This window comes from Notolabrus celidotus, chromosome 22 (genome assembly GCF_009762535.1).
Source record: "Notolabrus celidotus isolate fNotCel1 chromosome 22, fNotCel1.pri, whole genome shotgun sequence".
NCBI lineage: Eukaryota > Metazoa > Chordata > Actinopteri > Labriformes > Labridae > Notolabrus > Notolabrus celidotus.
Window position 1 is genome coordinate 28,336,231 of NC_048293.1, and position 14,238 is coordinate 28,350,468.

The 14,238-nt window shown below is 43.6% G+C and overlaps 1 protein-coding gene across 4 annotated transcripts in view; it reads right to left on the minus strand.

Moving 5' to 3' along the window:
• map4k5 (mitogen-activated protein kinase kinase kinase kinase 5) overlaps window positions 1-13,461 on the minus strand; it is a 46,520-nt gene extending 33,059 nt beyond the window's left edge. For all 4 annotated transcript variants that reach the window (XM_034674383.1, XM_034674382.1, XM_034674381.1 and 1 more), the window contains exons 1-3: window positions 13,055-13,461; window positions 10,170-10,428; window positions 4,249-4,306 (exon numbers count right to left, since the gene is read on the minus strand). In XM_034674383.1, the coding sequence (XP_034530274.1) occupies window positions 4,249-4,306; window positions 10,170-10,277 (166 nt within the window). In that variant the 5' untranslated portion in view covers window positions 10,278-10,428; window positions 13,055-13,461. The remainder of the gene's footprint in view (window positions 1-4,248; window positions 4,307-10,169; window positions 10,429-13,054) is intronic.
• Between the last annotated feature and the right edge of the window lie 777 nt (window positions 13,462-14,238).

The following is a 14,238-nucleotide window of genomic DNA, read 5'->3' on the forward strand; positions in this document are numbered from 1 at the left end:
TTGTTTAAATGCAATGTTTGGGGGAAAATGCGCCCTATCAAGGTTATGTGTAAGAAAGGTTTTGTTGTTTTTATTCCTGCCATCAGATTCCTTTGAAAACTGTGCAGCACAGAGGAGTTGTTCATCTACCAGCGCCTCAAATGATTCATTAGTTTGGTAGAAAACTCTCTGCAGTGGGCGTACTTTGATCCTGCACATTCACCCCCCTGAGGATTACACTGCAGCCATAACAACATGTTCAGTCCAAGCTAATAAAGTCTATCCAGGACTGTTTGTACCCAAAATAACTACAAATAACACCCAGGTTTAAAAAACAGCAGAATAACCTTTAAATTGTCCAGCCAACGACTCAAGCTCCCTTTCATTTTCAGTCAAAAAGAGCCAAATTATTCTCTGTCTGTCTGTCACTAAATCCTATATATTTTTTGTTATTAATCAGGTAATAACTGCATGTTATGACTATGTTTTATAACAAAGTTCTGTTCATCACAAAAATGTAACTGTGCCCGTGTGCAAACAAAAAATGGCCACAAAAATGTGAGCTAAGGTAACCAAGAGAGGACTCTGAGCTCACAGAAACACAACAGGACCATCTTCTCTTCGTGGTATTCGAGGCCTCAGAGCTTGACCACTTCCTCCCAGAGTGAGCGCTTCCCTCCACTCGGTGAACGAACACACCCCCGCTCGCTGCTTCAAGACTCCACTCAGTGTCAGACTCAAAATGTGAAGAGTTTGAAATAACTTAGGTTTCTTTGTTGTGATGTAAAGCTTTAAGATTTCCTGACTTCCTGGAATGCAGCATCAGAAATGATGGATCCCACCATCATGGAGAGCAACAACAGGTGTTCTAGAATTCTGACATCAGAATGTCAGAATTCTGTCTTTGATGATGTCAGAATTCTGCCTTTGATGAAGTCAGAATTCTGTCTTTGATGATGTCAGAATTCTGCCTTTGATGATGTCAGAATTCTGCCTTTGATGAAGTCAGAATTCTGCCTTTGATGAAGTCAGAATTCTGTCTTTGATGATGTCAGAATTCTGCCTTTGATGATGTCAGAATTCTGCCTATGATGAAGTCAGAATTCTGTCTTTGATGATGTCAGAATTCTGCCTTTGATGAAGTCAGAATTCTGTCTTTGATGATGTCAGAATTCTGCCTTTGATGATGTCAGAATTCTGCCTTTGATGATGTCAGAATTCTGCCTTTGATGATGTCAGAATTCTGCCTTTGATGATGTCAGAATTCTGTCTTTGATGTCAGAATTCTGCCTTTGATGATGTCAGAATTCTGCCTTTGATGATGTCAGAATTCTGCCTTTGATGATGTCAGAATTCTGTCTTTGATGTCAGAATTCTACCTTTGATGATGTCAGAATTCTGCCTTTGATGATGTCAGAATTCTGTTGTGAAATTGTGAAAATCTCATCTTACTCCAAAGACCTGCTTCCTGTTAACGCCGTCAAAAATGAGAGATACAAGAAGCTAAACAACTTTTACTCAGGACCAAAAATCTGCATTTGATTACACACAACATAGTGATTTGATATTTATTGTGATAGTCATTGATATCGACCTATATGAAACATTTTATTGTGATAACATTTTTTTCCTATATCGCCCAGCTCTATATAGAATTATATGTTCCTTTCATGGATGTCAAATAAAACCAGCAGATGTTTCTTCTATCAATCGTTGTAACATTACAGGTCTGAGTGAGATAAAGAACAGTGTCAGGGTGATTAAAGGAACACCAACGTTTGGATACCGCTGGAGTCAAAAGTCGTCTAACGCCCAGAGATTAGCCTGCTCTGCCCTCCAGCTGCTGCAGCCAGAGGGCTTCACCACTCCCCTCTTTCTCTCTCTCCCTCCTTCTCTCTCTCCCTCTCTCTCTCTCTCTCTCTCTCTCTCTCTGTGTCCCTTCCTTCATACCAGCGTCACTCCTCCTGGCCAAACCTGTTTGATTCCCCGGTCCACCCAAAACAGGTTACCTGCTGCAGCACAGAAAAGGAGTGACTCTTTCAGGAGGGGGGAGGGTAAAGGAAAAGAGAGTCCTGCTAAAACAGGACGACCCGGGCTGGGTTAATCCTCTCTTTATCTCATCAGGACGATCGAGCAAATATGAACACAGCAAATATTCACATGTTTGAAGACGCTTACAGAAACACCAGCCCGGGGAAGCTGACTATTTACTGTCAGACTGTTGCACACTGACTTTAACTTCACTTTGAATTCCTACTTTCAACATGAGAACACGAACGGCTCCATGCTTCATATGTAGAGGTATCTACGATTTTACAAGAGCCAGCTGGGGTTAATGTTTGGGATTGTAAAGCTAGCAGCTGCAGGCTTGCATTTGCTTGCAGAGGCCATCGGATACAGTGTGTGTGTGTCGGGGGAGGAGCAAGAGACGACCCCAGACTGATATATCCCCTGATTATGATGAAAGTAATGTCAAAGGATCTAACTGCTCAGGCTGTTAGTGCTGCTGTTAGTCAATAAGATTTGTTTTTCACAATAAAGCTCATTTGCATGGATAGAGGCATATTTGCAACACAGTCGTGCGATCCTTTGTCCTTATTTTGTGCGGAAATACAAAAAATTATACTTTCCAGAGAGAGTCCAATATAAAGGCCTGCCAGTGCCTCCAATACAAGCCTGCCTCATATAAAGGCCTGGTACCTTCTGCACTCACTGTATCCAAATTAACGATACTTTGTGCGAAAATTCAAAAAATGATACTTCTCAGATAAGGAGAATCGAATATAAATGCCTGCCTCTAATATAAGCCTGCCTCATATAAAGGCCTGGTACTCAGATAGAGAGAATCGAATATAAGGGCCTGCCTCTAATACAAGCCTGTTCCTTTAAAGGCCTGGTACTCAGATAGAGAGAATCAAATATAAGGGCCTGCCTCTAATACAAGCCTGCCTCATATGAAGGCCTGGTACTCATAGAGAGAATCGAAAATAAAGGCGTGCCTCCAATACAAGCCTGCCTCATATAAAGGTCTGTAGTCAGATAGAGAGAATTGAATATAAAGGCCTGCCTCCAATACAAGCCTGCCTCATATAAAGGTCTGTAGTCAGATAGAGAGAATTGAATATAAAGGCCTGCCTCCAATACAAGCCTGCCTCATATAAAGGTCTGTAGTCAGATAGAGAGAATTGAATATAAAGGCCTGCCTCCAATACAAGCCTGCCTCATATAAAGGCCTGGTACTCAGATAGAGAGAATCGACTCTAAAGGCCTGCCTCTAGTACAAGCCTGCCTCATGTAAAGGCCTGGTACTCAGGTAGAGAGAAACTAATATAAAGGCCTGCCTCTAATACAAGCCTGCCTCATGTAAAGGCCTGTTACTTTCTGCACTCACTGTCCCCAAATTAACGATGATCATGGTCATCAGGATTTAACTTCCTTATGCAGAAAAGATAAGAAAAGATGGTTCCAGTTTACTTTCTGATGTCTGCAGCATACAAAGGCAGTAATCCTATTTTAAAGCCCTCGAGTGGGGATTGTCAAAAGTCTTGACACCAAGAAAATGCCCCTCTTTTCTCTAATCACCCTGATCCTCTTCTTCACATACATGCACAAACACACATTAATCCTTCTTCCTTTCATATTCAGGGAAAATGCCCACAGCTTAAGTATGAGCTCATTGAAAAATGACATTTTTTCTGCAATATTTTGAAATTAGAGCTGAAAAACCAGACGTGGTGAAACAACACGAGTCAAGTGAACTTGAGACAAAAACACAGCGGTGTTCCCGGATCCTCTCCCTCCTACCAGCGAGGTGACGAATGAAAGAGAAAACAAACAGCCTCTGCGTTCACTGACTGGTAATCAGCTGAGCTCAGTCTGCATGCTGGTGGTACAAAGCCCTCGACCTAATCCCACTAATCTGGATGGCACTAACTCTGTCACTAGGTCATGAGCAGCACAATCACAAATATCCTCCCCTCCTTCTTTGCATAAAAAGATTCAGCAACACGTCGGACACGATGTGATTTAAAGAGATTTTTGTAATCGTTTTTACTTTTTCAGATTTAGGTCGACTCCTGAAAAACAAACTAACTCTTGAGCCGTTAGGATTGGCTCGGTGCAGGAACATTTCACTGATACTTTTTGTGCATACCGTTCAAATCCTTTGGAAATACCACACCTCATTTCCAAACTAAGCTTTAGTTTCAGCTCTTAAAAACTCAGATATTTTCCTGAAGGATAAAAAAAAAGTGAGATGAAGAATCTTACCAGGTTCCAGTTTTATGATCTTCACCGCAGCGAGCTCCCCAGTTTGTATGTTTCGAGCCTGAAAGACAACAGAACAGCTGTGAGTGAGAAGTTTGTGTCACATAAACAATCTGCCTGTTGTACGTCTTCAATCTAACTTATCGTCCGTTGATTCTGGCGCCCCCTGTGGACGAAAGTGGTAGTGTTTTTCCTAGTTGAAGTGTCTCTTTTGTTGCTGAATCAAATAAAAGAGCACGGATCTTCTTTTTAACTCTTCTTTTCTTCGTTCAGACAACTTTTATCAGGATGCAGAAGTCACTTTTTAATTAACGTAACGCCGAAACTTTAATTTATTACCGTTAGCTAGCTTACAAACGGTGAGCAGACGTACCGGTTTAACATTACCGTGTGAGCTCTAGTGTCCCATAAATGTCTGAATAACGTAAACATGAACACGGTTTAACTCTTTAGTCCTCAAAGAGCAGCAAACGTCGGCATTGCCTTTCCACGTAGGCATGTGGAAGGGCAGGGAGCTCCCAGAAAAGAGCCAGACCTTCAGTTTCTTTATGTCAAAAGAAAATTATCTAAAGAAGAGAAACTCCTCCTCCTTGATATCTTACTTTTTGCTGCCAAACTTTAAAAGAGCTCGAAACAGAGACACTTCAGTGGAAGGGACGAATATAGAATCAGCTTTTCACACAGGAAGTCCGACCTGAGCACAGGAACTCAAATTCAGTGACAAGAAATAACCAATCTGATGTCCTCAATCAGACTTGTTATCTGTTGATTCTGGCGCCCCCTGTGGATGAAAGTGGTAGTTCTCTTTTCCAGGTTAAGGACTGCATTTCCTCTCTGTGGTAAAGATGTGTCTCATTTTATCAGGATGCAGATTGATGAGGTCATTTTTAGGAACAGTAATGTAACAACGACGAATCTTTGTAACCTCCGATTTATTACCGTTAGTTAGCTTACAAAAGGCGAGCAGAGGGACCGGTTTAACGTTACCGTCACAGCATTGGTGTCATGACATGAGCTCCAGTGTCCCGATAAATGTCTAAATAACGTAAATATGCACAAGGTTTAACTCTTTAGTCCTCAAAGAGCAGCAAACGCCTGCTTTGCCTTTCCACGTACGCATGTGGAAGGGCAGGGAGCTCCCAGAAAAGAGCCAAATGGCCAGTTTTACTACGTCAAATGAAAATGATCTCAAGAAGAGAAACTCCTCCTTCTTGATATCATTCTTTTTGCTGCCAAACTTTAGCAGCAGAGGTCTGAACAGAGACACTTCAGTGAAAGGGACGAATATAGAATCAGCATTTCACACAGGAAGTTCTACCTGAGCACAGGAACTCAAATTCAGTCACGAGAAATAACTGATCTGATGTCTGATAATCTCATTTCACTCTTTAAGTCCTCACAGTGCCTTTAAACTACATTCATTCCTCTGGGCGTGAGCTCTGCTGGAAACCAAAATCAAACTTAAAGTCTCCTGAACCCATCGTCCATAGTTCAGTGAGCAGATTCAGAGGCAGGGTTGTTCCCAGCTTTAAATATCTTGCTCTAGATTCAGTCATTCCTTAAGAGTTGCACAATTCTGTTCATTCTTCGTGTTCTTTTTGTTTCTACTGTAAAACGTTTTCATCCTTCGTCACACCGACGGCCCCGTCTCTAAAATCGTCCCCCCTCCGTCATCCGTGAACTTTCTATTTTAAAGTAGGGTGTGTTGACTTCAAAATCCAGGTCAAGACGGGATGCTCCCTAATCCGTGGGAGTGAGGCGATGGGGCGAGCGGCTAAATCAACCGTAAACCATAAAACCCTGCAGCACGGCCACCTCTCAGCGCGGGGAATGTGCTGCTGCTGATTCACACACACATACACACACACACGCACACAATGTACCACACAAAGCTTCAACTTGTTCTGCCAAAGTGCAGCTGATACCACATGTGCACAAACAGAGAAGTGATTTATGAAACGCATTAGCAGGGGGAAAGTTGTTAAGATGTTTATACACTGAGCTGCTGCACCTTTGTTCAGATTTCATCAGAGGGAATCAAACATCCAGCGTTCGAGGGATCATCGATAACTTCCTTCAACGTCTTTCTGAAGCAACTCAGAGAAACCAGAAAAAGGGAAGCTCTGAGGTGACGCAGCTTCAACAACCTGAGGCTAGTCTGAGGGCAGGAGCAGTCTGGAGTGTGAGTGACCTCTGAAGAGACAAGATCTGACCCGAGATCAATCACTGTGTCAGGCTGGAGGAGAACCAGGTGTGCCGGATGCTCCAGACGTCCAAGGTTCAGAGACATGAAGGGAGAATGTACACACTGACGTCAGCATCACCGGCTTCAGCTTCTTCATGCAGACTTTAAACTCAGCAGAGTCTCAGAGGGAGTCTAAGAGGTTAAAGGACTTCTTGGTTCCTTCTTTGTCATGCTTAAACTGTGAACTCTCTATCTGAGCTAATGCAGCACCTAGCTGACGCCGCCATCTTTAAAAAGCCACACACTGGGATGTTGAAGGAACGTCATTGGTGCTTCAAAGAAACCAAAAGCATCAGTGTGTGATTAAGAACCGTGTCTGCCACTGCTGTGGTGGAAACACTGGCTCCGTCTGTCCCGAGGTTACAGTAACAGGAGCTCATTTACAAACACTTCTTACTGCACTTCCTCTAACTTATGATTCCTCACCTTCCCTCATGGAACAACTCACAGAACGAGGCTTACGTAAGCGCCGGCATGTTCCACGTACTCACTGGCAGAGCTGTTTGGAAATGTCTTAACTGGAACTATAGACTAAAGAGACGTCCTTCAGTTTTAGGGACATGGATTTGATCTAAGAGAGGGGATGATTTGTGGAAAAAGAGGAGGGGAGAAGAAAGAGGGGATATGAATGTGTTGGTCATGTTTAATGTAAGAGGTTTCTTCTTGGATGTAGTCTCCTTGACGTCACCTGTCTGTTCCTGAAGCCCTGTTTTGAAGCCGATCGGCGGCGGCTGCTGCCATATTGGAAACACTGAACTCAACCTAACTTCTTCCAAGCTAGTGTGAGGTAAAGAGGCGGGCCTTAAGCCTTTTCGCTAACAGCTACAGTGTCCCCGCCTGTCAATCAAGTCAGCCACGCCCTTATTTGGGCAAAACTTGTACGTTTAATATCTTTGAAAGCACCAAGTTGTAAAATAATGCTCCCCCTGAAAATGAGCGATTCAGACCTGAACAGTTTTTTGAACCAGGCTGTACACGTTTATTTCTGCTGTAAAGATCGTCTCTTTTAATGGGTGTGTATGTGGTTTCTGGTGTTTCTACAGCCAGCCTCTAGTGGACGCTCGAGGAACTGCAGTTTTAAGCACTAATGCATGGGCTTCATTTTCCAATATACGTCTGCGTCGAATCGAAGCGGACCACAAGCCCTGTGATTGGTCCACTCGGGGGCATTGTATTTCCTGCATTTACAGCACTTCCAGGATCCCCGCTCATGGTCCGTGTATTTCATCTCCTCCTCTCTATTCTTCATGTAATCATGTCTGTATGATAAACAGCAACATGTATCAGCTGTAGATTAAAATAACACGCTCTTTCGGTGGAGTATTGCTGCACGTCACGGACACATCATGGTGCTCATGTCCGCGTCAGCCCCTGCTGCGTAGGGGCGACACAGACGTATAAATCAGCCTTAAGACCGGAGGATGCCGCTTGGTACGGAGGCTACAGTCCTCAAAGAAGGCGGTCTGGCTCTATCCACCACTCTCAACTCTCTCTCTCTCAATAAAAGGCATTAAAGCTGAAAAATAGGGATGCACCGATCCGATCCTGGTATTGGATATCGGCTGGATCGGACTCAAAAAGCTAGATTGGATATCGGTGACAAGAGGCTGATACATAGTGCCGATCCATATGGCAGATCTATTCATCTCAGTTCTATGATTTTCTGTGGTTACAACAGCCATGTGCGTCTCCTACGTCATCCGCGCCGGCCGGTCTGTGCATCTTTGCCCGGTGGAGCATGATGGAGGATAACTACAGACGCTCTGCAGGTTAGCTGCATGTCACGCTTCTTATGCTAACAACTCCGCCGGAAACTTGCAACATGTGCAGAGGTAATGTTTCCACGGATGGCTGTCACGCTGAAAAATATAATGGAAGCCCAAAGGAAGAAGTTTACGTCAGCTGTAGCCGACTGCAAAGAAGCAAGAAACCTTCCATTAATGGATTCAAAGTGTGAAAAAACTGACAGTTTATTGGATCTAATTGTTCTGAAGAAGTCAGAAAAGCCTGAAGTTGCCAAAACATGATTCTATCCTCACATTAAGGAATAGAGATTGTTAAATCAATACCAGGATTGGATCGGCTAGTATTGGTATCGGCAGATACCAAAGCCCAGGTATCGATATCGGGACCTAAAAAGTAGGATCGGTGCATCCCTACTGAAAAAAAACCCTTAAAATGACATCTTATGTAGCAGCTCATAAACACAACCTTAAAGAAATTAAACTCAACAACAAATTTAACAAATCCCTGTCAGAAGTCCTGATTTAATCTGCAGCATCTAAAGGACATTAATGAAAGAATAACCACACATAGGCGTGAGGATGTGACTTCATAAAGAGGAAACATGAGTTATTAAGAGCAGCTGTAGCAGAGAGCCATCATACGTGTCTTAAATCAATATATTGGGTGTAATAACCGGACCGCAGCGAGGAATGCGGTGCCCGTTAAACTTTAACTGAGCTAAGCGGGCCCGGAGGAGGACTTTTCCCAACTTGAGGTGTTTCCGCTGTCAGCGCGGCCCTGAACACACCCACAGAGAGACGCATGTTTAGACAGGGAGCCTGATCATATTTCAGCCGCGCTGCAGCGCTCAGCCCTGCGAGCTGTGGGAGAATACCAGGCGCAGCATTCCACCGGTGGCCTGTCTGAGGGAGGAGGGGAGGAGAGGAGGGAGAGGAGAGGAGGGGAGGAGGGGGTGCTGGCCATAGAGCCTTTGTATGGAGAGGGACCATGACACACTGCATGAACTATCACACTCTGGATCAGATGGGTCGTCTGTTTTCAGGAGGACGGGGGATAAACAAGAAAGTTCTGCAGCAGAGGAGACCTCCAGAGAGGAGGACGGAGGGAGAGGAGGACGGCTCCTGTTTGGGTTTCAGTATTGAAGAATAATAACAAACTTTGGTGCCATGTCAATCTCTCAGAAATAACAAATCCTTTAACAGTCTCATCTAAAACAATCTGCAGATGTTGATCCCCCTGATGCCTCTAAAGGGTCTACAAAAACACAGAACATCAGAGACCTTGTGTCATATTTTTACACGTTGTTTTAACCGCCTGTCACGCCTGATGCTGCTGCAGGAAGGTGTCAGACCAGGAGCTGCACAGCTCGCTGCAGAAACATCTGTATAAAAATTTCCGTGCCAAAGATTCAGGCTAACTTCTAGGTCCACAGGCGACCCAAAAAGCAACAAAAGTTCCTTACTGGAGCTTTAATCCGGGACCTGAAATCCTGATAAGGAGACAAAAGGTTCATGCATCCTTTCTGACAAAGATGTCTGACCTCAGGAGGAGTGAGACTTGTTTCATTCCTTCCCTCTCTTGGTGCATGAACACAAAGATTCTGCAGCTGTAGCATCATTGTGACATTTAGGGGATTTTTTAGACCCTGAAATACTTTATTAACTCTTCTATTTAACGGTTGAGCATTACAGACTCTGTGGTTTCCAAACTTCTACTTTAGTTAAAGGCCTCAATACTTCTTCCTCCCCTCAGCACAGGATGCAGAAGTTGGCCCCCGTTCAGCAACTTCTGTCAAGCGTGTCAGCCACATGTTATCATGGCCACTAAAACAGACAACGCTCGGCCTTAAATTAGGATCGAAAGTCACGTGACTCGAAACCAAGACGTCTCAGCTCTGGTGACAGGCTGTGGGAACCAGAACTCATCGTCGTACCTTGTACACGTCTCCATATGTGCCGCTTCCCACCCTCTGAATGAGCTCAAAGTCATGCTGAGGGTTCCTCCTCTGGATTTCTCCGCTTGGCCGGGGAAAGATATCCATGGTGGCTGGAACTAATCGATCCTTTACATTTAGTTGGCGTGATCAGATCCGGTGGCGGTGGCGGTGGCGGTGGGTGGTTTGATGAAGCGAAGGTCCTGAATATGAATGGATGAGTAGTTTACTCAGACGGTCTTTCTCCTGGCTCCGTGTCCTGAGGGAGAGACGTTCAAGGAGAAAATATTTACTTAACTTTGAGGACAAACATTTAATCTGTGAGAGTCAACAACAACAACAGAGCGGGCGACAACCTTCATCAAGTTAGGGGAGACCGGGGACAGCTGGAACACTTTACACATTCCTATCAGTTCCTCAAGGAGGAGCTGAACCCAACAAGTTTGATGAACTACTCTGGGATCAGCACTCGCTTGGCCCCCCCAAACCTACGTGCACGAGTGGTCTCTGCATCCCCTGTACAAATATTAAAGGTCCGCTGTGACAATCCTCCTATTTCCGTGCATGATGCGCTGTTTCGTACGCTAACACTCCAAGTTTGTCGTCAAACTTTGTCCCGACCCCTCTCTTATAATCCAGATCAAGAATGAAGTCTACTGAAAACAGTATTCCCGCCAGACGGTGGCTTTAAAGAGTCTTAAAGCCGTTTGCTAATTGCATTAAATAACAGAAGAAGTATGCTAACTGCATTAAATAACAGAAGAAGAAGAAGTATGCTAACTGCATTAAATAACAGAAGAAGAAGTATGCTAACTGCATTAAATAGAAGAAGAAGAAGAAGTATGCTAACTGCATTAAATAACAGAAGAAGAAGAAGTATGCTAACTGCATTAAATAACAGAAGAAGAAGAAGAAGTATGCTAACTGCATTAAATAACAGAAGAAGAAGTATGCTAACTGCATTAAATGACAGAAGAAGAAGAAGTATGCTAACTGCATTAAATAACAGAAGAAGAAGAAGAAGAAGAAGAAGTATGCTAACTGCATTAAATAACAGAAGAAGAAGAAGTATGCTAACTGCATTAAATAACAGAAGAAGAAGTATGCTAACTGCATTAAATGACAGAAGAAGAAGTAGTATGCTAACTGCATTAAATGACTGAAGAAGAAGAAGTATGCTAACTGCATTAAATAACAGAAGAAGAAGAAGTATGCTAACTGCATTAAATGACTGAAGAAGAAGAAGTATGCTAACTGCATTAAATAACAGAAGAAGAAGAAGTATGCTAACTGCATTAAATAACAGAAGAAGAAGTATGCTAACTGCATTAAATGACAGAAGAAGAAGTATGCTAACTGCATTAAATAACAGAAGAAGAAGAAGTATGCTAACTGCATTAAATAACAGAAGAAGAAGAAGTATGCTAACTGCATTAAATGACAGAAGAAGAAGTATGCTAACTGCATTAAATGACAGAAGAAGAAGTATGCTAACTGCATTAAATGACAGAAGAAGAAGTATGCTAATTGCATTAAATAACAGAAGAAGAAGAAGTATGCTAACTGCATTAAATGACAGAAGAAGAAGAAGTATGCTAACTGCATTAAATAACAGAAGAAGTATGCTAACTGCATTACGTAGCGAAAGAAGTCGAAAACATTAGCGATAATCGCGTCACAGAAACGGTGGTTACGAATAATCGTCTAATAGATGCCAGCGATTGTCGGATATTATTTTTGATTGGAATTCCCATCCCTCGTATTTAGTCCCGCCCCTAAATGAAGTCACAGATTGTGAACTGACCCCAGCTCTCGGAAAAGTTGGGGTGTTAGTCTCTGGTCTGGAGGGGTTTGGGATTATCTGGTTTGGGGGGTTAGTCTCTTGTCTGGGGGGTTAGTCTCTGGTTTGGGGGTTAGTCACTGGTCTGGGGGGTTAGTCTCTGGTCTGGAGGGGTTTGGGATTATCTGGTTTGGGGGGTTAGTCTCTTGTCTGGGGGGTTAGTCTCTGGTTTGGGGGTTAGTCACTGGTCTGGGGGGTTAGTCTCTGGTCTGGGGAGTTAGTTGGGGGTTTAGTCTCTGGTTTGGGGGTTAGTCACTGGTCTGGGGGGTTAGTCTCTGGTCTGGGGGGTTAGTCTCTGGTCTGGGGAGTTAGTTGGGGGGGTTTGTCTGATCTGGGGGGCTAGTCTCTGGTTTGGGGGGCTAGTCTCTGGTCTGGGGTGCTAGTCTCTGGTTTGGGGGGTTAGTCTCTGGTTTGGGGGGTTAGTCTCTGGTTTATTCTCTGGTTTGGGGGGCTAGTCTCTGGTCTGAGGGGTTAGTTTCTGGTCTGGGAAGTTAGTTGGGGGGTTAGTCTCTGATCTGGGGGGCTAGTCTCTGGTTTGGGGGGCTAGTCTCTGGTTTGGGGGGTAAGTCTCTGGTCTGGGGGGCTAGTCTCTGGTTTGGGGGGTTAGTTGGGGGGTTAGTCTCTGGTTTGGGGGGTTAGTCTCTGGTTTGGGGGGTTAGTCACTGGTCTGGGGGGTTAGTCTCTGGTCTGGGGAGTTAGTTGGGGGGTTTGTCTGATCTGGGGGGCTAGTCTCTGGTTTGGGGGGCTAGTCTCTTGTCTGGGGGGCTAGTCTCTGGTTTGGGGGGTTAGTCTCTGGGTGGGGGGTTAGTCTCTGGTCTGGGGGGGTAGTTTCTGGTTTGGGGGGCTAGTCTCTGGTCTGGGGGGTTAGTCTCTGGTCTGGGGGGCTAGCCTCTGGTCTGGTGGGCTAGTCTCTGGTCTGGGGGGACAGTCTCTGGTCTGGGGGGACAGTCTCTGGTCTGGGGGGACAGTCTCTGGTTTAGGGGGTTTAGCTCTCCTGGCAGCTAACAGCTAAAGCTAACTAGCTCCCAACTTCTTCGGGTCTTACCTTGAACCCTGCAAACTGCTCGGAGGGGCAGGTCCTGCATCTTAAACCTGTCCCGGGTCCTTTGGGGGTCTGATGGCGTCGAGTAGTCCCTGTAGAACTGAAAGCTGGTCCCCTTTGTTTCCGAGGAAAGTGTCTAAAGTTCAGGTCCTGGTGTCGGTCCCCTCAGAGGAACCAGCCGTTACAGAGTTGAGCTGTTAGCATGTGGTCTCCTCTCTGGGACTCTCTCAGAGACTCAGAGGTTTAAACATTAATATTAAAACATGAACAGGGTCTTCAGAGTCCAGTTCTTCTTTAAGACCAGTCCAACCTTTAAAACATCAGCTGAGAGCAACAGTCTGCTGCTAATCTCTGAGGCGCAGATACAGGATCCTGGTGCTGCGTTCAGGGACACCTCGGAGAATCTAACGTCCCAACTGAAAGCACTATAAATTCAAAATGTGTCTCTTTTACATTTATTACTCAGTTTAGCAATTTAAAAAATGATTCCAAATTAACTGTCCTGTTTTATTTATCTCTCATTATGAAGATACACTCTGTGTTCATCATGTAAATATCAATACTGTAAACACAACCCTTCATATTTGCCTCATTTGATTAAACAAACAGTTAAATAACCACATAACAGCAGCAGTCTTTGCACTCCTCACTACTGCTTTATGTTCACTCTTCATACAGCTGTGACTGTTTTACATTTAAAAAGAAGTCATCCTGTTCAAAATGCAAAAATTAAAAAAAAAAAAAATCTTGCATGTTACTAAATGCAAGAAAAAAAAATTCATATAACAGAATTTTTTTTTAAAAATGCAAAATATGTCAATATAGGTTTTTTAAATATTATATTGTATTATATTACTATATATATATATATATATATATTTAAATATTTTATTTGAAACAGAAACATTTTGTTAATTATAAAATCATGAGAAAAAAAATCCAAAAACATGTTTTATAAACAGATAATTGTACTCTGTTGTATATATGACTGTTTTATTGTGCTTCATGACATATTTTGTCATCTCATGATGAGTTTGTGTGTTTACTGAGATGTTTTTGAAGTTGAGCAATGCATCATTGCTGTAAATGCATCCCTAGTCAGCTGCATGTTGAAAGCTACCTTAAATTTGTGGGGTTAATAGTCTCCTACTAATAACAGCAATTGTGCACAATAAGTGAAAAGTACT